Genomic DNA, 22,951 nt, shown 5'->3' on the forward strand with positions numbered 1-22,951 from the left:
AAAGCTGACCAGGATCCATGTGGATGTGTGTTAGATCCCTTGCCTCGCTCAGTGGGTTAAGGATCCAGCGTTGCCATGAGCTGTGGTGTAGGTCGCAGAGGTGGCTCAGATCTGGTGTTGTTGTGGCATAGGCTGGCAGCTGTAGCTCCGATTCAGTCCCTAGCCTGGGAATTTCCATATGCCACAGATATGGCCCTGAAAAACAAACAAAAAATCTGCTTTCAAATCTACCTTGAAAAGGTTTTAATAGCCAAATACTTGCATTAATGGGATAAACCTCCAAAAGAACAGAGTGATAAAGAAACTTCGTTTCTTTCAAGTATCAAATCAGAAGAAAACTCAAAGCACTGCCAAGATAGACCAGGTCTGCCCACCTCTTTAAATAAATGCATAACAAATGAGCAGCATTAAATTATGCCAACTTTAAAATACAAACAAATTATGCTAAGTTTGAGGAGATTTTACTTTTATTCAATACCTTATTAATTCAGCTTCACAAGTCAAATTAAATTATAAAATCTGTTTTTAAAAAAGACTTTCAGAAATTATTACTTAACAACCCAGTTAGAATTCAAAAATATTATAAAAACAGATAAGAAAATAGATTCTGGTTATTAGTAATACAAGCCAAGATAATTAATATACATCACTGTCTCTCAGGACTCACTGCACTACTCTGTTTATTAAGCATATTCTGTTCAATATGCTAATACCTTCTATTCACAAGCAAATCTGCAGAATTCAACATTTTTTTCCTAGTGTTTGTTAATGTTAAGTTCTATTTAAGGTTAAACACAACTTTTTTTTTTTTTTGGTCTTTTTAGGGCTGCATCTGCGGCATACAGAGGTTCCTAGGCTAGGGGTCTGATTGGAGCTGTAGCCACCGGCCTACGCCAGAGCCACAGCAACGTGGGATCCGAGCTGCATCTGCGACCTACAGCACAGCTCGTGGCAATGCCAGATCCTTAACCCTGATCACTGAGCGAGGCCAGGGATCAAACCCGCAACCTCATGGGTCCTAGTCGGATTCATTAACCGCTGAACCACGACACGAACTCCAAGCACAACATATTTTAAGTCAGTTTTCCCAGTGCTTAAAAAAATATGTAGTATAGGGAGTTCTCTGGTGGCCTAGTGGATTAAGAATCTGGCATTGTCACAGCTGTGGCTCCAGTTACTGTGGTACAGGTTCAATCCCTGGCCCAGGAACTTCCACATGCCATGAAGTAGCCACCCCCCCCAAAAGGAGCCTAAAAGTTTAAGGCATATCTACCTACGTGTCCTATTCTTGTCATTTTCTTTTAACCAAAAATAATTGTGAACAAATATGTCAGTTATTTTAACCAAGTTTTTTAAGTCAGGAACTGTATATGACAGCTGGAAACTTTCAAAAAATACAGAATTCCCACTGTGGTTCTGTGGGTTAAAAACCCAACTAGTATCCATGAAGATGCAGACTCAATCCCTGCCCTCGCTTAGTGGATTAGATCCAGCATTGCCACAAGTTATGGTGTAGGTCACAGACACAGCTCGATCTGGCATTGCTGTAGCTGCAGCACAGGCAGACAGATACAGCTCCGATTCGACCCCCAGCCTGGGAACTTCCATATGCCACAGGTATGGCCCTAAAAAGACCAAAACAGCAACAACATATATATATACACACACCCCAAACATATATATGCCAAAAGTTCCATGGATTACTGATTCAGGCTATGAATTCTATCTACTCAATTCACCTCATATATATTTGATTCCATCCTAAGTTCATACATTTTAAGTTATGATTTGGCATCTGCTACTGTTTTCTTAAAAGTTACTGATACTCAAAAAGAAAGAAGAAAGGAAAGAGGAAAGAAGAAAAAGAAGGAAGGAAAGTCAAAGATAAAAATGCTTACATGAATAAAACATTAAAAACTAAGGAGGGTATAACCACCAAATATTAAGAAGACTTATCTATAAAGTTCACAACAGTATAGAAATCCTTTTAAATAAAACCTGGGCTACTCAGGAAATAAAACTCCTAATTCAGATAATTAAGAGTCAATACCTTTAAGAATGAATGAAAATCTGTTTAATAAACTATCTTCCAAGAGATGTTGCTTTACACTTTAAGAACAAAGGAAGGGAAGTAATACAATATCCACCAATAAGTGGTATAACCACATAATTTATCATCTGAACCTGGATACATCTGAGAGTGAAAAGGGGAGCTACTAATAACTATATCATAAAGCAGATATAAAATGGGACTACTCTTAGAAAAGCAGGATGTACTAACATCTATTCAAGTGGTTACGAGTACACGAATCAAATAAATTATATGTTACATCCATACAAGAGGAAACTACATAGATGTAAAAATAAACGTGTTCTCTACATTCCAATAAAAGATCTCCAAGAGAGCTCCCTGATGGTATACTGGTTAGGTCTCAGTGCTTTCATTTCTGTGGCCTGAGTTGGATCCCTGGTCTGGGAACTGAGATCTCACATCAAACCACTGCATGTCATGGTCAAAAAATAAATAAATTTAAAAATAAAAAGTTAAAAAATATATCTTCAAGATATACTGTTAACTGATTAAAAAAACAAGGTGCCCAACAGTGTGTAATGGTATGCTACTTTCCTGTCTAAAAAACTGAAAGGAGGGGGTTTCTGTCGTGGCGCAGTGGTTAACGAATCTGACTAGAAACCATGAGGTTGGGCATTCGATCCCTGGCCTCCCTTAGGGGGTTAAGGATCCAGTGTTGCCATGAGCTATGGTATAGGTCACAGATGTGGCTCGGATCCTGTGTTGCTGTGGCTGTGGTGTAGGCTGGCAGCTGTAGCTCCGATTCAACCCCTAGCCTGGACCTCCATATGCCATGGGTGTGGCAAAAAAAAAAAACTTAGGAGCTCCCGTCATGGCGCAGCAGAAACAAATCCGGCTAGGAACTATGAGGTTTCGGGGGTTCGATCCCTGGCCACGCCCAGTGGGTTAAGGATCCGGCACTGCCGTGAGTTGTGGTGTAGGTCAAAGACTCGGCTCGGCTCCCACATTGCTGTGGCTGTGGCACAGGCCAGCAGCTGTAGCTCCGATTAGACCCCTAGCCTGGGAACTTCCATATGCCGCATGAGCGGCCCTGAAAAGACAAAAAAAAAAAGAAAGAAAAAAAAAAACCTGAAAGGAAATATGTGCTTACATTTGCATAAAGCAACTCTGGAAAAACAGAAAAAACCAAAAGGGGGAGAGATGGGTATACTAAGAATAGGAATATATAGTTTACTGTATATTTTACCTTATATATTTTTAACCAGGTGAGTTATTAGTCATTTTAAAAAGCTATCAGCCTCACCCCATGTTCAAAATATAAATGACACTGTAGATTTTAATATAAAAGTTTGCTTGACACATCATTTCACTTAAGCACAAAAGAAAAACCTCTGAATAGACCTAAATCACAAATTCTAAACCTGAGAACTCTGAATTAATGTGGCTTTACAGTCAATTACAATACTCAGAATCAATATTCTCACTTCATAAAGAAATGGACTAGGATCCTTGTATAGTCTCAACCATCAAAGCATAGCAGTAATAACAATATATGAAGTTGCTTGAGAAATGGAGTTTAATATTCAAGAGCCACAAGAGTTAAAACATTATCTGCAACCTAAATTATTACTCTCCTGATGCTTCCCATTAATAACAAAGACTGCTCTGCTACACTGACTTGCTACTTTAATAATGAAATACATTTTTAAAAGTTTGTGTCAACTTTGTGTTCAATCTTTCCCTCTACCTTCTAATTCTCACCCTTTCCTAATTCCTCTATGCTAGCAGTTTCTTTGCAAAAACAAAAATACATTATTCTTACAAAATAAATAATGTTTAAGTTAACAGAAGAAAAACACATAAAAGGCCACAACAGTTCTACCATATACTGTGGTTTCAATTCCTTTTCCATATTATCCAATAAGAAATTGTTCAGAAAAAAATCACACTCAAATGCTACATGGATGTGTCACCTATGATTATATATAGAAAGAGAACTGCTTCCAGTTTAGTACTTAAAATTGCACCTAAGTTTGGGCCATGTCCTCAAGAGCATATTCTTTACAAAACAACGACAACAACAATAACAGGAGTCCCTGGAGTTCCCATTGTGGCAGTAATCTGATTGCAGCAACTTGGTTCACTGCCGAGGTGCGGTTTCAATCCCTGGCCCAGCACTGTGGGTTAATGATCCACAGTGGAGACTCAGATTCAATCCTGGGCTGGGAACTTCCATATGCAATGGGTGCAGCCATAAAAACAAAACAGGAGTTCCAGCTGTGGCAGAGCAGGTTAAAGATCTGATATTGCTGCATCTGTGGCAGAGGTCATAGCTGCAGCTTGGATTCAATCCCTGGCTTGGGAACTTCCATATGTCACAGGTTCTTTTGGCTGAAAAACAAAACAAACAAACAAAAAAAAACCCATTCCCTCTAATATTTAAAATATCCTCACCTGTTCAGTAATGGAACTCAAATCATTAGATGAAAAATCTTCCTCTTCATTCTCAAAAAACTCATAGTAATTTTCCAGAAGTCCAGCCATTATCCTGCTCACTATTTCTTGTTCTTTCAGATCTTCCACATCTGTGTAAATACTAAGAATAAAAGTCCAAGCTGAATTGAGAGTTCTTAAATCAATCACAGGTAAAGTTCAAAGACGACCAGTGAATCACTTTACGAACCTGAGCAATTTATACAATCATTCTGTGCCTCAGTTTTCCCATCTGTAAAGCCTACATAATTTGTACTCTGTTCACAGAAATGCTGGGAGGATTAATCAGATCTACTATAAAAAATAATGGTTCATCAGACAACCTATGATCCTTGGGAGAAAGTACAATGATTCTATTTCACAAATTCAAACATTTTTTAATCAAAAAAAATTTGTTAAAAAACTTACTGGAAGACATCTGGGCCAAAGACAGCAGCCAAAGAGTTTGCAGACCAAATTTCCTCATGATGTGACGCTACATTGGCTAAAAATCTACACAGAAACTTTAACAAACTGTAATTAACAGGTGGAAGCTGTTGCAAGAGGAACCTCAACTTTCTTCCAAATTCATCTTCATTATTATAATCTATAAAACATAATAACAGGTTTTTTTTTTTTAATGAAGTAAAAGCAAACCTCAGATATTCTGCCAGGTTCACATTACTCCACCCACATCACCCTTTTACTATAACAATTCAAAACCTCCTCACTTCCTCTATCAGAGGCCAAATGCCTTAGGGCTTTGTATTTTACTTATAAAGTGGAAGAGCTGGAAAAGGAACTCAATCCCTCAACTGTTGGAGGATGTTTTCCTCATCTATTACTCACTGGCATCAATTCTCTATTTTTTTAAATTCTCATCATACTGACTTTTGCATGACTGTACCTGTGTTTCCAAATTAGTGCAACTCCAAGAAGTCAAAATGCAGAGTTCCCATTGTGGCTCAGTGGTTAACAAACCCGACTAGTATCCATGAGGATATGGGTTCATCCCTGGCCTTGCTCAGTGGGTTAAGGATCCAGCTGTGAGCTGTGGTGTAGATCACAGACTCGACTCGGATCCCGCATTGCTGTGGCTCTGGCGCAGGCCAGCACCTACAGTTCCTATTCAACTGCTAGCCTGGGAACCACCATAATCCACCGGTGCGGCCCTACGACAAAAGAGAAAAAAAAAAAAAAAAAGAAGTCAAAATGCACTGCCCAGTACCAATCACCACCACGACCACAGTAAGCAAAGACAAGAAGCAATTTAACCAGCTCATAGTATCAAAATGAGTAGAAAAACAAGGAAGCAACACAAGGTCTTTCCTCTTCAACATTCTTAAAAGAACAAAAAAGAATTCCACTTCTCATTTGTTTTTCTCCTCTAAGCTGATACTGGTTTCTATTTACCAAGTAAATTTTCAACTACCAGGAGTAAGGCCCTGTGTTTTTATCAATGAGTTTTCATTAACAGAAATTAGGCATGTAACAATGTCTCTGATTGGTGAGGACCCCACTTGAGAGAAGTAATTTCTCAGAAATACCTTCAAAATGAAAATCAACCCATGGAGTTCCCATTGTGGCACAGCGGAAACAAATCTGACTAGTATCCATGAGGATGTGGGTTCGATCCCTGGCTCTGCTCAGAAAGCTGGGGATCTAGCATTGCAGTGAGCTGTGGTGTAGGTTGCAGACATTACTGTGGCTGTGGCGTAGGCCTGCAGCTCCAGCTCTAATTAGACCTCTAGCTCAGGAACTTCCATATGCCACAGGTGCAGCCCTAAAAAAGCAAAAATAAAAAAATAAAAAAGAGAAAGAAAGAAAACCCAATTTTATTTCATTCTTTGTTTTTCTAAGGGAAATAAAGTTCTTAAAGTTATTTAAAAAATTAATTCTTGGTTAAAAAAAATTTCTTGGTAAGAGGTTATGATCATGATATTGGCCACTTCTGCAGAATAATACAATTCTAAGTTTAAGTTTAAAATGCAACCAATAACAATTCTTCTATATTTCATAATATTACCAACATTAATGGTAATATTATGGATTAATGTCTTTTGACTATAATCGGAGGAAAGTAATAATCTAAATTTAGCAGTAAAGTATTATTTAAGAAAAATCACGTACATCAACTCAAAAAATATATGCAAGCACTTAACATTATCACTATGACGACATGAGCACTGACAAACTCTACATATCATCTTCTCTAGCCATGCAGCATTTATCATCTAACATACCCATGCTTTTATCCTGCTTATCATCTATTTCTCCTCTAATTCTCCTTATGCTCTCTCAGAATTTTAGCTCTGTGATGGCACTGATTTTTATACAGTTTTGTTCACTTCTACATTCCCAGAATCTAGAATAGCACCTAGTATACAGTAGATGTTCAATAAAAATTAAAGAAGCTGGAGTTCCCGTCGTGGCGCAGTGGTTAACGAATCCGACTAGGAACCATGAGGTTGCGGGTTCGGTCCCTGCCCTTGCTCAGTGGGGTAACGATCCGGCGTTGCCGTGAGCTGTGGTGTAGGTTGCAGACGCGGCTCGGATCCACGAGTTGCTGTGGCTCTGGCGTAGGCCGGTGGCTACATCTCCAATTGGACCCCTAGCCTGGGAACCTCCATATGCCGCGGGAGCGGCCCAAAGTAATAGCAAAAAAAAAGACAAAAAAAAAATTAAAGACGCTGAATACACAATAACTGAAAAAAGAAGCTGGATTACAAAAATATTTGACTTAGGAGTTCCTGTTGCGGCACAGCGGAAATGAATCCAACCAGTAACCATGAAGTTGTGGGTTCGATCCGTGGCCTCACTCAGTGGGTTAAGGATCTGGCGTTCCCATGAGCTGTGGTGTAGGTCACAGAGGCAGTTCACACCATGCGTTGCTGTGGCTGTGGTGTAGGCTCCCAGATACAGCTCTGATTTGACCCCTAGCCTGGGAACCTCCATATGCTGTGTGTGCAGCCCTAAAAAGGAAAAAAAAAAAAATTGACTTAATGGAGTTAGGTAAGACTGTGGGCTATACTGTTTTTTACTTGAAATACTGTTCATGCTGCTCTACTTTTGTTAGTGAACATTTCTAGTATTCAAAAATATTTACACCTACCAGGCTGCTTCTAAAGTCTTCAAATAAGGCAAAGAAGCATTTCCGTGTGTGTGTGTGTGTGTAAAACCTGTTTCAATTTTTTTTCCTTTTAAGCCTACTTTCTAGTTAAATCATGACCAGGAAAAAATATGCATATATCAAAGGAAATTCCTCTGACTAGCAATTCTTTTAAGTACTGCAACATAAATGTTACAACAAATTCACAAAACTGGGAAATGTGTTTCCTACCAAAACATAATTTATAAGTAACTGGACAAAACTATCATGGGCTAAACCAATGGTTGATAAAAACATTTTACAATGCAAAGAATGGCTGTCATAACTTGGGGAAAGAGGGTACCAGAGGTATTAGTGGGTAGAGGTCAGAGATCCTACTAAATATCCTAAAACTCAAGGATAGCCCCTATGACAGGGAGTTGCACTGTGGTCCCACTAGGGGACCAGAGATAGAGAGGGAAACCTAGGGTATTTGGGGATACCACTGTAAGTTAATCATCACTCAAACCAGCAGAACATCAGCGGAACAAAGGAGGGCTGCTTAACCATAAAACCATAAATAAAAACAGGAGATATGCCCTAGGTCATTTAGTCAAAGATAAAATGAGGCCTGCATTCGAGTTCCCAAGATAATGATCCTTAGGACCAAGGACAGGAATGTAAGGAAAAGATGACATTCTAAAGTAGGGACCCTCATTACACAGAAACCTGAGATGATTCACCATATTTTAGCATATGTTACCACCCTTCTGCTCATTTGAATGAGTGCCATGACAGTCCTAGTTTGACTTTATGGGATTAAATACCCTCTTACCTGGTACAAAGGAAGAGCTAATGATATAAGTCTGACATCTACTCAAAGAACTAGAAAGAAGGCAGTCTTTTCCCCCTCCCCACTTTCCTTGGATTATAAAAACGTAGCCCACCTAATCCTAAAGGCAGAGCTTCTTTGCCTGCCGGCTTGTATCTCTCACAAGCATCCTACCTTAAATCTACTTCATGCCTATCACTTTGTTTCTCCCTGCTGAGACACAAAGAACCTGAACCTCAGTAAGTCCAAACACCAGGTGAGTGATTCCAATTAAAAAGTCCCAACCTAGTAAACCAACTACAATGGAAAAATTAAGCATCATTAAAAAAAAAAAGTCCCAATCTGGCTTTAGGCTGGGTTCAAGTCCAGGCATGTGGGTTCAAGTTCCAATCTGGCTTCTGGCTGGGTTCGAGTCAGAAGTGTTCTTGGTCACCTATACTAAAGAAATACCCAGCCCCAAATATCTACTGTGCCAAGGCTGTGAAATCCTGGTTTAAATAAAAGGTCACACGATGTCAGAAATGCAACTCTGCAACATCCTGCTATCACAGAAAATGAAAACCACATTTTTTTTAATGTTTTTTCATTTTTTTTAGGGCTGCACCCACGACATAAGCTCCCAGTCTAGGGGTCGAATCAATGCTGCAGCTGCCGACCCATGCCAGATCCCAGCTGCATCTGCAACCTACACCACAGCACAGTGCAACAGCAGATTTGTGCAGGGCCAAGGAATCGAACCTGTGCCCTCATGGATACTAGTTGGGTTCATTACCGCTGAGCCACAACGGGAACTCCAAAACCACTTTTTAAAATACACTAACTCAAATGCAACTGCAGAAATGCTTCCTCCATGATCTTAAAAGCACTAATTTGATGTATTTGTGAACGTCAATTAAAGTATTAAGTTACCTACAACAAATGGAGAGGAAATTTTGTCCAGAGACCTAGACACCTTCCCAAAAAAATAACTAAAGGATGAACAAATAGATTTTTATATCAGAAATGTAAATATCACCTCAAGTACTGCCACACCTATCTGCATAGCTATTAAAGAAATGGGTGTATCATATGGGTGTGTGGTGCACACATACATACATATGCTAATGGTTACTTAAGTGGAGACTGTAGAATGGTGAATTTTTCATAGAAATGGACCACAGGCATTTTTACATGCCTTAAATTCCTTCACAAGTGAATGCTGACATAAAAATTAATTAGTAAGATGTATACTGTAATTCCCTAAATAACACAGTGCATAATGCTATCATACTTTTAAATCAACCAAAAGGACAATTCCATGACAAAAAAGTTTCTGATTGGTGTCATCAATGAGAGGCAATGACTTTATTTAAATCTTATTCTACTTATTCATTTATAAATTTTCAATCAAAGATAAAGATTATCAAGATTATCTGATTCTTAGGATTTTAAAAGACCTGTTTACAATTCAGGTAATACAGGGAAAATGGAACCCTATCACTATAAAAGCAAAAAGAATGGCTTGAGAGACATAAAAAGGGCTCAAAAAACTCTAATGCACCAGTTTCGTAATATATTTAATGGGTGCAAAATGCTTATTAGGTGATTCAATTTAAACATCTGAAAAAATTCCTATTTCTAAAAAAAGAAATTCGAAATGGATTCAGAAATTCAAAACAAACAAAAAAATCAGTATTTACTGGGAGAAAAAAAGTTATACTTTGGAAAAAGGTGACACTGATAACACTTCACTTCAAAACCTGTTCTTTGATCCAGGTGGCACAATTGAAAAAAAAAAAAAATCAAAACTGAATCAGACTAACCATTCCTGAATACAGTAAGTTTGAAGTGAGCCCTATCATCTAGCTATCAAGAAAAAAACATATGTAAGAGGGTCATAAAATATCTCTGCATTACCCTTGGCACATAAATAAGAGGCATCCACTAATTTAGGCTCATGGTTCAATTTAAGAAAAAGAAGGATAAATACTCTCGAAAAGAAATCCTCCTTCTCTGACCATATACTGCTTAAGGATACACACAAACACATAAAATATCCAACTATGATAGTGATAGGGATTAAGGAGGTAGTTATAATTTCTTAAAATCACTGAATTTCTGTAGAAGCCACAATTCAAAAAATTGAGGAAATTCCATAATATAAAGAAAAGCCAGAAAAAAATCACTGAATCACTGAAAAAGTCAATAAATGTATAATACAGTTGTCCCTTGAACAATGCACGGGCTGGGGCACTAACCCTCCATGTTGCTGGAAGTTTGTTATAACTTTAGAGTTGGCCCTCCAAATCTTTGGTTCTGCATGTGTGGATTCAACCACTGGAGATCATGTAGTAATACAGTACATATTTACTGAAAAAGTATGCATAAAGGGTCAACTATTCTATATGCCAACTTCATTAACTTCCTCATACGACAAAACATGTGACATGTACACATGAAGACCATTTGGCTAAAAGAACAGAAGCATTTCCTTACTTCTTGGTTCAATTATCTTTCTTTCTGAATGCATCCACCTTTATTTTTCTTGTCAATTCCAGCTAAGCCCTACTTTTAGTCACCACCAAAAGACAAATCAAATTTCTTTATTTGGCTTGGAGTCTGATGTCTAATTTGATATTTTATTTCCTTCAGGTAGGTGTCTAAAAACAAGCTTCAGGTATATTCTAGACTTAGAATCAATGCTGTCTTCCAGTTGTTTCTTTTTCTTTCTTGGCTGCCACGCAACATACGGAGTTCCCAGGCCAAAGATTAGATTCGAGCTGTAGTTGCCACCTACACAGCAGCTGCAGCAACCCATTGTGCAGGGCTGGGGATGGAACCTACATCCTGGCGCTGAAGAGATGCCGCTGATCCCATTGCATCACAGCAGGAACTCCCGTCTTCTGGTTTTTGCTAGGATGTTCTATCAAACCAAGGATAAACATAGTAACATCACCACTAAACAACACCAGTGGCTATTATAGGACATTCTGCCACACGCATTTTTTTTTTCCTTCCTTTTTCCCCCTCCTACTCCTTGTTCTTGTCTCTTGCCTTTCCTCCTTCTCCTTATCACCCTATACCTCATGCTAAGACCAACCATAAGAAGTAAACAGCACTGGAGGAATCTAAGACGTTGCCATTCCCTGAATTAGACAATATAGCTGCAAAGAGCATATGTCTCCAAATGGGAAGTTAAGAAATCAATCTTAGAATTACTATAATTACTGCCTCTATATCAAGATTTCTAAAAGGTAAGAGACTGTGAAATTTAATGGTATATGACTGATTTGTAAGATTCAAATTATGTTACCTTGAGAAAGCTGTATCAAGTGAATATGCAAACTGCCAGGGATAACAGGTTCAGGAAGTTCTTGAAGGAAAAATCTAAGAAGACTAATAGCTGAGGGAATATCTGCTTCCTTAACCAAATCCACCTCTTCTCCACTGTCGTATCTCTGCCGAAGCCACTCCACTGTCTCAGCATTTCCATTGACTTGAAAAAGTCCTTGTTGCTCCAGACCTCCTACATTAGTTCAAGGCAAAAATTAAATAAACTTCAGCTTCAACTACCATATATATTCATTCTCCAATCAACTTAAAATATTCATACTTTTGGAAAGCCATTCTTGGCTCCCCTGGTTGGGCTGAACACCCTCAAATTATACATCTAGAGATATATACTATCTATGTCCTGAGGGATACTCTATTTTATCCCACCCTCTAGTATCCACTAAAAATACTCTCATCCCTCCCACCAACATATGCTCTAAGCTGGGTATTTCTAAGTATATGACTTTAAGTAAAAGACACACTAAAATGTTGAAAAGAATTTCTATTGTTTTTCTCACTATACTTTGGATGTTGAATACTTAAAAAAAAAAATCTGAGGTCAAAAAGGGATTGTGTTTATTAAAACAAAGGCTAGCCCTCAAAGTAAGGAAATATATACCATGTTCCTCAATATAGTCCACTACGTGGCGGACTATGAACGGAACCTCATTGTCTGGATGTCCTCCCTGCTGCAGCTCATCAAGTGGAATTCCAAATATTTTGTTAGCAAGAACGGAGTTGCAGTTACTCAAGGAAGGGGAGGAGCTCTTCCTCATATCTTTTTTGCAGCCAGAAATCAAAGCTGTCTTTTCTGCCAAATGAAAGGAAAAAAAAAAAAAAAAAACTATAATGATTAACAGGTGGCAATATGACTAAATATACATTAAAGGAAAAGGCTTTACACCTGAAATGTGTTCTCATCTATTAAACATGTTCCAGTAATTAGGCCCACAGTGTGCTCTACAAATAAAGTTTAATACAATCATCTAAGCATTTTCTCTACCATGTGAAGTTAGTTCTGAATGTTCCCTTTAGCATTTGCATACTTATCAAGCAATGGCAAAATTAATCATTAAACTTAGCAGAGGACATTCATGTACCAAAGATAAATTAAGAGGCAATTTTTGCTCCTATAGGACCATTACTGACCAATTTTATTAATGACACAAGTAAAAAGCCAACCTGATCATTTCTGGACTCTGCTATATGAAGCTCGTCTAACCACTCAATTCATAATCACCCAAACAAGGAGAGAATCATTTCTTAAAATATGACAGGCTGATAAGAAAAAGGTTAACCAGGTCTTATTTCTATATGACAAAGCAGGCTTAATATGTTTTTATAAACAAAGGAAAATTTTCAGTTCTGGACATTGACTTTCAATGAAAATGTTCTTTAATCAATCCTGCTATTTCATAATTATTCAAAACAAAAATGCCTACAGTCGGTCTAGTTCAGAAAAAAATAAACTGCTTGTCTTAACTTTGTGTGATCAATAAAGAAGCAATGAGAAAAAAACAATGTTTATGGAGTTCCCGTCATGGCTCAGTGGTTAACGAATACAACTACGAACCATGAGTTGCAGGTTCGATCCCTGGCCTTGCTCAGTGGGTTAGGGATCCGGAGTTGCTGTGAGCTGTGGTGTAGGTTGCAGATCCAGCTCAGATCCCGAGTTGCTGTGGCTCTGGCATAGGCCAGAGGCTATGGTTCTGATTCAACCCCTAGCCTGGGAACCTCCATATGCCGCAGGAGCAGCCCAAGAAATGGCAAAAAGACAAAAAAAAAAAGAAAAAAAAACAATGTTTCCAATTTCTGAAGCATCAAAGAATAAGTTATCCCAAGAAAAATTTATCTACTAAAATAATCATTATTACTTTCTTTGGGGAAAGAAGTATTTTTAAAGAAAAGCTTTTTTCAAAAGTTGATAATAAACAAAATGACACCAACTGGACTTTTTTCATCATCCCAGGGGAAACGATTCCTTTCACACTACTAAAGAAATGTAATAGAGCCCCCCCCCCAAAAAAAAGCAAAAACAAAAAAAAAACCTCCTCAATATTCTAAAGTTTACACAAATAAGGTATATTATGTATAATATAATACACGCACACACACACACATATATATGTATATATATAAAACAGACGTACCCACTGGGTCAAGAGACACTGTGACTGGGAAACAAATCCATCCAACTTAAAGAAACAAAAATTAACTCAGGGCAGGAAATGCCATAAATTTAAATAGTTTCAGCCAAGCAAAATCCATTCCTTAACACGTCTGATGCCAGCTAGTAACTGCAAAGACTGAAGTTAACAATCCAGTAGCAGCAACAGGAGATAAATTCCAAAATCTCTGTGGATGTGTAAGTATGGGACAGTTACTACTGTGAAAACTTACCTTCGAGTACTTAAACACCTAAGTTTAAAAAATGGCTTCTGCACCAGCTACCCTCACTGAGCAAGCATTCTTTTGTCATTTATGGCTGTTTGAGATTATGGCAGAAGATCAGCCTGTAGTTCCTCATTGAAGAAACGCAGAACTCGATCAGTACTTCAGCAGTTAATCTAGAAGAAAAAAACAATTCTTTTAATTTCCCACTGTATCCTCAACTGTGAGAAGACACTAGAATAAGCAGAGACGTCCATTTAGGTGCTTTTACTAAAAAGTATTCTTTCGCCTTAAAAAAAACTTGTCTGTGACCTAGTTAGAAGCAAAATTTCAAATTATGATGGCTAACATGGATATGAATCTTTCTACTAAAAACAAAGGAATTACACAGGACAATCTCTGACAGTACACCTCTTCAGGCATTACACCATTCAAATAATCCATTTTTCCTCAAAAGACCCTTCATTTGCTCACCCAAACACATCCCACCCAGTCCCATTCCATTTGCATATACTCTGAACTAAACATGTAAGTATTTTTAGATCAAAGAGTGAAAAAAATGACTTTAAGCCTGGAACTACACTTACACACTTTACTCTTTTCTTTGTATACAACAAATATTGTGTTAGCAAGAACACAGTATTCTGAGCTTTCTGTTTTGGAGAGGCAATAGCACATGTTGGAAAAGAGCAGTTAATAGAACTAGAAAGGCACATATTCAAATATCAACTCCATCATTCTGCAGATGCAACCCAGAAAAACCTCCAGGTCTCTAAGGCTAGGTAGGTTTCCTTATACAAAATAACACCTATACACGTGTTACATTTCACTTAGAAAACACATGTGTGTGTTGGAAAGAAAATCAACTTCCTCTCTCTTCTTTGCATAATGTTAAAAGACCAGCAAAATAGGTTGCAGTGAAACAGAAGAGAGGGAAAAAATCTGTTTGGCAATGTGTTTAATATTTGCTCTTATCTTCTGTAAACTCTAATAATCTATTAAAAATCCATTAAAAAGCTCATTAAACGTCAAGTCTCTACTCAAGAGAGGTGAAGTAAGGAGAAGAGTATTTCCATTCAGTGTGGCTTTAAAAAATGTCTTAATAGTAATATATACCTCCAAGGAGGAACATTAAAAACCAAGGAAAAGGAAAAATAAAAAGAAAAAAAAACAAAATAAAATTAAAAAAAAAAACAAGGGGAAGGAAAGTCACTTTCCCACAACAAATTTAGTAGATGATTACTTTCAAAACATCTCGAAATGCCTGCTAAAATACATAGTCTATACATATGAAGAACAATTCAAGTTATGGAAGATCCTTTAGAGAGGTTAACTTCAGAGATAAGATGTTTAACGAACTTACGTTAAAAGTCAGGTTGATACTCTAATGACAATGGGGGAATCTGCTTGATGTACAATAAATGAAGACTCATTAGAAATGAGTCTGACAGAGGCAGGTTCTACACATCACTAAAATGGCTTTTTAGGTTTGGTGTACTTGTTTTTTTTTGTGGGGGGGAGGGTTGTCTTTTTTTTTTTTTTTAGGGCCACACCCATGGCATATGGAGGTTCCCAGGCTAGGAGCTGAATTGGAGCTGTAGCCACTGGCCTACGCCACAGCCACAGCTACGCAGGATCCGAGCCACCTCTGCAACCTACACCACAGTTCACGGCAACGCCAGATCCTTAACCCACTGAGCAAGGCCAGAGATCGAACCTACTTCCTCATGGATGCTAGTCAGATTTGTTTCCACTGAGCCACGACAGGAAGTCCGGTTTAGTGTACTTGTTAGTGAAGCCAAAAGCCAGTTATTTCATCCTGTGTTCTCTACTGCTCCCAACCTCTAATTAGACAATCTGAAAAGCATATCTTTCCTAAGGCAACACTGAGTAGGAATCCATTAATTCATCAGTACAAATTCATTCTTACCACTAGAAAAACAAAGGGATAAATCTTTCCGGTGATGAGTCTTTCTCCTGAAAAGAGGCATCATGATGATGATGCAACAGCAGCAGCAGGAGTTCCTGTTGTGGCTCAGCAGGCTAAGAACACGACTAGTATTCATGAAGATACGGGTTTGACCCCTGGCCTCGCTCAGTGGGTTAAGGATCCAGCATTGCCATGAGCTGTAGTGTAGGTCGCATATGCAGCTCAGACCTGGTGTTGCTGTGGCTGTGGCACAGGCCAGGAGCTACAGCTCTGATTCGACCCCGAGCCTGGGAACTTCCATATGCCTCGGCTGTAGCCCTAAAAAGACGAGAAAAAAAAAAGAAAGAAAGAAAGAAAACAGCAGCAGCAGCTAACATTAAATGAGTAATTATATGTCAGGCACTTTTGTGCATTTTACATGCATTGACATGGTACTATTACTTTAACATTTATTCTAATGAGACATTGCATAGAGGCTCATCAATTTACCCACAGTTCACCTAGCTAACAAGGGTCAGAGGCAGAATCTGAATCCAGATTATAACTCCTAGAGTCCCTGCTCTTCATCACCAAACTCTCACTACATGTAAATTCTGACAACTTAAAAGTTCCACAGAATCTCACATTTTATCATTCAAACTGACTTGAATCTGTTATGTATCTTAGGAGGCCATTTATTTGTAGCTTGCTAAAAGGTACTTAATGAGGGCACACCTACACTCCATGCTCTAGCAGCCAATTATTCACCTGAGACCTCTATCTAGAGTACACTGCTGAAGGCATTCAGACTAGAGAATGCCCAAAACAACATTTCCGCAAAATGCAAATTTGTTTTTGACATTTAGTTCTGTTTCCTGTCCCTGTTCAGAGCTTAAATCATGTAAATATCCCCTTTATATGTGTAGTAGATTGAACAGTGTCCCTCCAAAAACTCATGTCCAGCTGGAATCTTAGACAGTGGTGACCTTAAAAACACGGAAGTTCTGGGCAGTGTCCACAATGGCCAGTCTGCCTCAGGGTCCCCAGCTTCATCACTGTAGCCCAGTTATTTATCACCTCTCTCTTTCACATCCACCCACAGGATCACTGGGTTTGGCCTTGCTGACTGTCCTAAGCACCATGGGGATTGCAGACAGCTTTCTGGATGAATATCTGGACCTCAATGTTGCCAAGAAACTGAGACACTTCTAACATTCCCCACTTTCTTTGCTCAAATGCTTGCAAAAGACATTTTCACTCTGAAGTTTAGATGGTGTCATTTGTTCAATTAAGAGAAATAAAAGTCTTAAAAAGAAAAAAAGAATGTGACCTTGGAAACAGGATCTCTGCATACATAATTAAGAATCTCAGGATGAAATCACCTTGAATTAAAGGAGCTCTTAATCCAATGACTAGTGTCCTTATTAAAGGGGGACAAGACACACAGAGACACAGAGGGGAAGAAGACTATGCGAAGACAGAAGCAGAAATTAGAGTTATGCTGTCACAAGACAAGAAATGCCAGGAGCCACCAAAAGATGGAAGAGAGAAGGAAGAATTCTCCCCCTAGAACCTTCAGAGAGAGCATGGTCCTGCCCATACCTTGATTTTAGACTTCTGGCCTCCTAATCTGTGAGAGAAATTTTTCTATTATTCCACAGTCATCCCATTTGTAGTAATTTCTCATGCAAGTCCTAGAAAACTAACACAACATCTAAACTACAATATCCAGTTTTCAAAGGAAAGAAAAATTGGTAAGAAAAAGAGAAGCAGGTACCACAGAAAAATGTCCCAAACAGATCTGATGAAACGTCTTAACAGAAAGGATAGATAAAAATGCAAAAAAAACATCGGTTAATAAATAAAAGACTTAGAATTCTTGTCTTGGCACAGCAGAAACAAATCCAACTAGGAACCATGAGGTTGCAGGTTCAACCCCTGGCTTTGCTCAGTGGGTTAAGGATCTGGCGTTTCTGTGAGCTATGGTGTAGGTCGTAGACACAGCTCAGATCTGGAGTTGCTATGGCTCTGGCACAGGCCAGCAGTGAAAGCTCCAATTAGACCCCTAGCCTGGGAACCTCCATATGACGAGAGTGCGACCCTAAAAAGACAAAGACAAAAAATAAAATCAAATTTAAAAATAAAAATTAAATAAATAAATAAAAGACTTGACAAAACAGAAAACAATGTGCCAACTTTCAAAGTAATCGTTTCTGAAAACATAATTATATTTTATTTATTTTTTGCTTTTTAAGGGCAGAACCTATGGCATATGGAAGTTCCCAGGCTACGGCTTGAATTGGAGCCGCAGATGCCACCCTACACCACAGCCACAGCGATGTGGGATCCAAACCGCATCTGCGACCTACATCACAGCTCACGGCAACACTGGATTCTTAACCCAGTGAGCAAGGCCAGAGATGGAACCCATATCCTCATGGATACTAGTCAGTTTCTTAAGCCGATGAGCCACAACAGGAACTCCTAAAAGCATAATTTTACTATAAACAAAAACAACAATATCATTTTATATACCAGTGACAGTTGCCTAACATCATGGTATTGACAACAAATAAGTCACTGGAGTTCCCATCATGGCTCAGTGGTAGTGAACCCAACTAGTATCCATGAGGATTCGGGTTTGATCCCTGGCTTAACTCAGTGGGTTAAGGATCCAGCGTTGCCGTGAGCCATGGTGTCGGTCACAGAAGTGACTTGGATCCTGCGTTGCTGTGGCTGTGGCAGAGGCCAGCAGCTGCAGCTCCAATTAGACCCCTAGACTTCCATATGCTGCAGGTGCAGCCCTAAAAAGACAAAAAATAAAAAAATTAAATTAAAAAAAATCACTTTCAATTTGATATTGCATACTCTACCATGAGACAAGAGTGATAAAAAATAATGCAATTAAATACCAATTATCAATAAGCTGGGTAATGGGTACATTTAGGAGAGTGTACCTTCATATACTAGCTATCAACCTAAGTCTGCGAATGCTCAAAATACTTTTGCACTCCATTCATACACATATGGTTACATATATATGACAGTAACAAACACACCTTTCTTAATTGCAAAGAATCTTTAATTTTTAAGTATTTAATAAAACTACATAGTGAGAATTTTTAAAGGGTATAATACCAATACCATAGATAAGAGCAGAGAGCATTAACTGAGCTATCACAAATGCAAGGAACTATCTTGAGGGCTTTACACATATTAACTAATTTAATCCTTACAACAATCCAATGGAAGTACATACTTTCATTATATCCATTATACTGATGAGAAAATTTTAAAGCACTGAGAATTTCTGGGAGTGATAGAAATGTTTTATGTCATGATTGTGCTAATGGTGGTTAAATGCTTAATACACTTGTCAAAACTTATACACTTAACATTTAAATTGGTGAATGCGGAGTTCACGTCCTGGCGCAGTGGTTAACAAATCCGACTAGGAACCATGAGGTTGCGGGTTCGGTCCCTGCCCTTGCTCAGTGGGTTAACGATCCGGCGTTGCCGTGAGCTGTGGTGTAGGTCGCAGACGCGGCGTGGATCCCGTGTTGCTGTGGCTCTGGCGTAGGCCAGTGGCTACAGCTCAGATTCGACCCCTAGCCTCGGAACCTCCATATGCTGCAGGAGCGGCCCAAAAAAAATAGCAAAAAGACAAAAAAAAAATAAGTAAATAAATAAAAACAAAAAAATAAATTGGTGAATGCAACTATATAATATTACTTCTTTAATAAAGCAGAAAAAATTAAAGAGAAAAAGCACATGAATAAAGGCATAGTATTATTTTTATTTACTATGGAATTAGTAAACCATTTTTATTATAAAATAGGACATTTTTCTAATATACTTTTCCATCCACAAAAAGAAAAGATTTCTTTTGATCACATTTCAAGAACCAATCTCATCTGGCACTTCTATGCTATCTAGCACATTCAGAAATTACTATAATTTCTATATGGCATAACTTAAAAAAAAATTTTAAGTGCTTAAGACATTATACATTTGGGGTTTTTTTGTTGTTGTTTTATTGTTTTTTGCTTTTAAGGGCCACACATGTGGCCTATGGAAGTTCCCAGGCTAGAGGTCAAATCAGAGCTACAGCTGCCAGCTTACACCACAGCCACAGAAACACCAGTTCCAAGCCACATCTGCAACCTATACCACATTTCGCGGGAACGCCAGATCCTTAACCCACTGAGTGATGCCAGGGATCAGACTCTTAGGGTTACTAGTCAGGTTCATCACCACTGAAAGCCAGAAAGCAAACTCCCAAGACATTATAAATTTTAAACACTAGCTGAAAATCTTTCCAAAGCAAATAATTTTATAAAACGCTATGACAATACGAATATATCTGCAATATACTAATAAACTTTCATCATTTTATAAATAAGACAACCTGTGGTAAGTGTGGCAACTGCCAAAATAATCTGTTTCACATAAAATGTTCTACCTTCAAAATGAAGAGAAAGGATAAAGTCACTTTTGCCTAAAGTGCTTTTTACAAAGGAGGGATACAATTCAACTAGAAAAGTTTAAAAGAGCTAGCTACTTCAATAATCTTCAATAATTGCTGAAGCAAAAAAAAACAAAAAAACAAAAAAACAAAAAAACAGAGATCGAACCCACAACCTCGTAGTTACAAGTCAGATTTGTTTTTGCTGCGCCACAACGGAAACTCCCTCAAAAGTTTAAGAACTTCTTGGCCTTAAAAAACAAAATATGGGAAGGGAATGGGATGGACTGGGAGTCTGTGGTTAAACCGAGGCAAATGATTACATTTAGAATGGATAGACAATAAGATCCCACTGTACAGCACAGGGAACTATATCCAATCTGCTAGGATAGACCATGATGGAAAATATTATTTTAAAAAAGAATGTAAAACAAACAAAAGCAAAACAACCCTCCAAAAAAGAGTATGAAGCATTTAACAATCATTACCCCTATGCCTGAGGATTTTTTTCATCTGTGTGCACTTTAACATACTTCTTGAGGGAACAACACTCCGCTCCATGGTGATTCCACAAAACTACAATGAGCAATGAAATCAAGTATATTTTATATAACTACAATCACCAAATCATGGTACACAGCACATGTATTTTATAGATTGTGACCCACTCAACATAAAACATTTCACCTTGAGACAGCTCATTTATCCCTCTCTCAAAGTATTCAGGCAAAACCTGGTCCAAGAGATATCTATTAGTAAATAGCCTAGCTTATTTTGAGAAACTCTCAAATGGTTTTCATGGCCATAGCCAATTATTTTATAACCTCCATGATTTCAAGCTTTCAAACCAAAAGTGGTAAAGCCAAAGGGAGATAAAATCCCCTGCGACTAAGTCCCCTCAGCTATTCTCCTGATATCCTCAATTCTAACCTGAATTCCCTGCACAAAATTCCTCAATTGTTTTCCAAAGCCTGGAGCCCTGGGTCCCAAATCTTTTGATCAGGAAAAAGATAATGAGCACACCAATCATACATGTATATGTATTTCTGAAGTAGAATAGTGAACAATGTACTAGTATATTATGCACATAATAAACATACACAAAAATAACATTTTAACATTAAAAAATAGAAACATAAATTTTACTACTACAACATAACTACTACTACTCCTACTCCACATTTTTAAATTTTTTAATTTTTTTATTAAAGTTGATTTACAATGTTGGGCCAATTTCTGAACAGCAAAGTAACCCAGTCATACACACACACACACACACACACACACACACACACGCATACATCCACGTTCTTATATTTCATCACGGTCTATCTCAAGAGACTGGATATAGTTTCCTGTGCTATACAGCAGGATCTCATTGCTTATCTATTCTAAATGTAATAGTTTGCATCTACTAACCCCAAACTCCCTGTCCATCCCACTCCTTCCCTCCTCCCCCTTAGCAAGCACAAGTCTGTTCTCTATGTTTGTCGACAGACATTTTAACAGGTGGTCCTGCCCCTTCAAAGTGCCATCAACTCACTTTTGAGATCAGCGACCTAGAGCATAGATTCCTTAACTTCATTTGGGGTTGGAGAGGGTTTGTTTAATATATGGATATTCAATATACAGCCACAAACCCAATCTAGCATCTGCAAGAGCCTGGCTTGGGTCTCTGTATATTTAATAAGCTCTTCAGGTGACTATAATACATTCAAAGTTTAAAGAACCTCTGACATACGCGGTAAACTATATCTCCCAGTAAAATCTACCAGTAAATTCTGCAGTCCTCCACCTCACTCTTCTCTCCAACACTTACCTAGTTGAAATTCACAGTCCATACCTCCCAAGCTGTGCATATTTTGTTTTCTGTGCTTTGAGCCTTAATTCAACACCATGACCAACCCCATCTTTTTCACCTAGTCCTTTGTGAAACCTCCAACTTCCTTTGTCAAACTTCCCTGATTTCCTGCGGCAGATAGTTGCCCTTGTCTTTTATTCCCAATGTACCTCATGCCTTTTTAGCAATCATCCCATAGAATCCAAAAATATAACTCTCAAAAGAGAGGATCTTAGTCAGCAGGGACCATGTCATTTCATCTTTGTTTCACCAAAGGCCTTACACAATCCCTAAAACATAATTTAATGTTTAAAATACATGTTGAATAAAGGTATAAATAAGAAACAAACAATACTGGCTATTCAGAGTTAAGAAGATTAAAAGGAAGGGGATATCCCCTTTCCCCTTAAGTGATTAAAAACTAAATAAAACATCAAAAATGGCTGCCCTATTTACTTCCAGCAATAACCAAAGAAAGTCAAATCATAAAGGGAAAGAAAGCATTTTATAATAACCTTTATAATAACTTTAAATCTATAAAATACTGAATTACTATGCTATATATCTGAAATGAGTAATATTATAAATCAACTAATTTTTTTTTGTCTTT

At 38.1% G+C, this 22,951-nt stretch overlaps 1 protein-coding gene across 9 annotated transcripts in view; it reads right to left on the reverse strand.

Annotated features, from left to right (window-relative positions):
• Positions 1 to 22,951, reverse strand: part of FAM13B (family with sequence similarity 13 member B) — a 94,120-nt gene that overhangs the window by 62,919 nt on the left and 8,250 nt on the right. For 8 of the 9 annotated variants that reach the window (XM_047778706.1, XM_047778704.1, XM_047778701.1 and 5 more), the window contains exons 2-6: positions 14,137 to 14,303; positions 12,356 to 12,547; positions 11,717 to 11,929; positions 4,934 to 5,111; positions 4,487 to 4,628 (exon numbers count right to left, since the gene is read on the reverse strand). In XM_047778706.1, coding sequence (XP_047634662.1) covers positions 4,487 to 4,628; positions 4,934 to 5,111; positions 11,717 to 11,929; positions 12,356 to 12,512 — 690 coding nt within the window. In that variant the 5' untranslated portion in view covers positions 12,513 to 12,547; positions 14,137 to 14,303. The remainder of the gene's footprint in view (positions 1 to 4,486; positions 4,629 to 4,933; positions 5,112 to 11,716; positions 11,930 to 12,355; positions 12,548 to 14,136; positions 14,304 to 22,951) is intronic. The other variant, XM_047778707.1, reaches the window with a different exon arrangement.

The sequence above is a fragment of the Phacochoerus africanus genome, chromosome 4, assembly GCF_016906955.1.
Source record: "Phacochoerus africanus isolate WHEZ1 chromosome 4, ROS_Pafr_v1, whole genome shotgun sequence".
Lineage (NCBI taxonomy): Eukaryota > Metazoa > Chordata > Mammalia > Artiodactyla > Suidae > Phacochoerus > Phacochoerus africanus.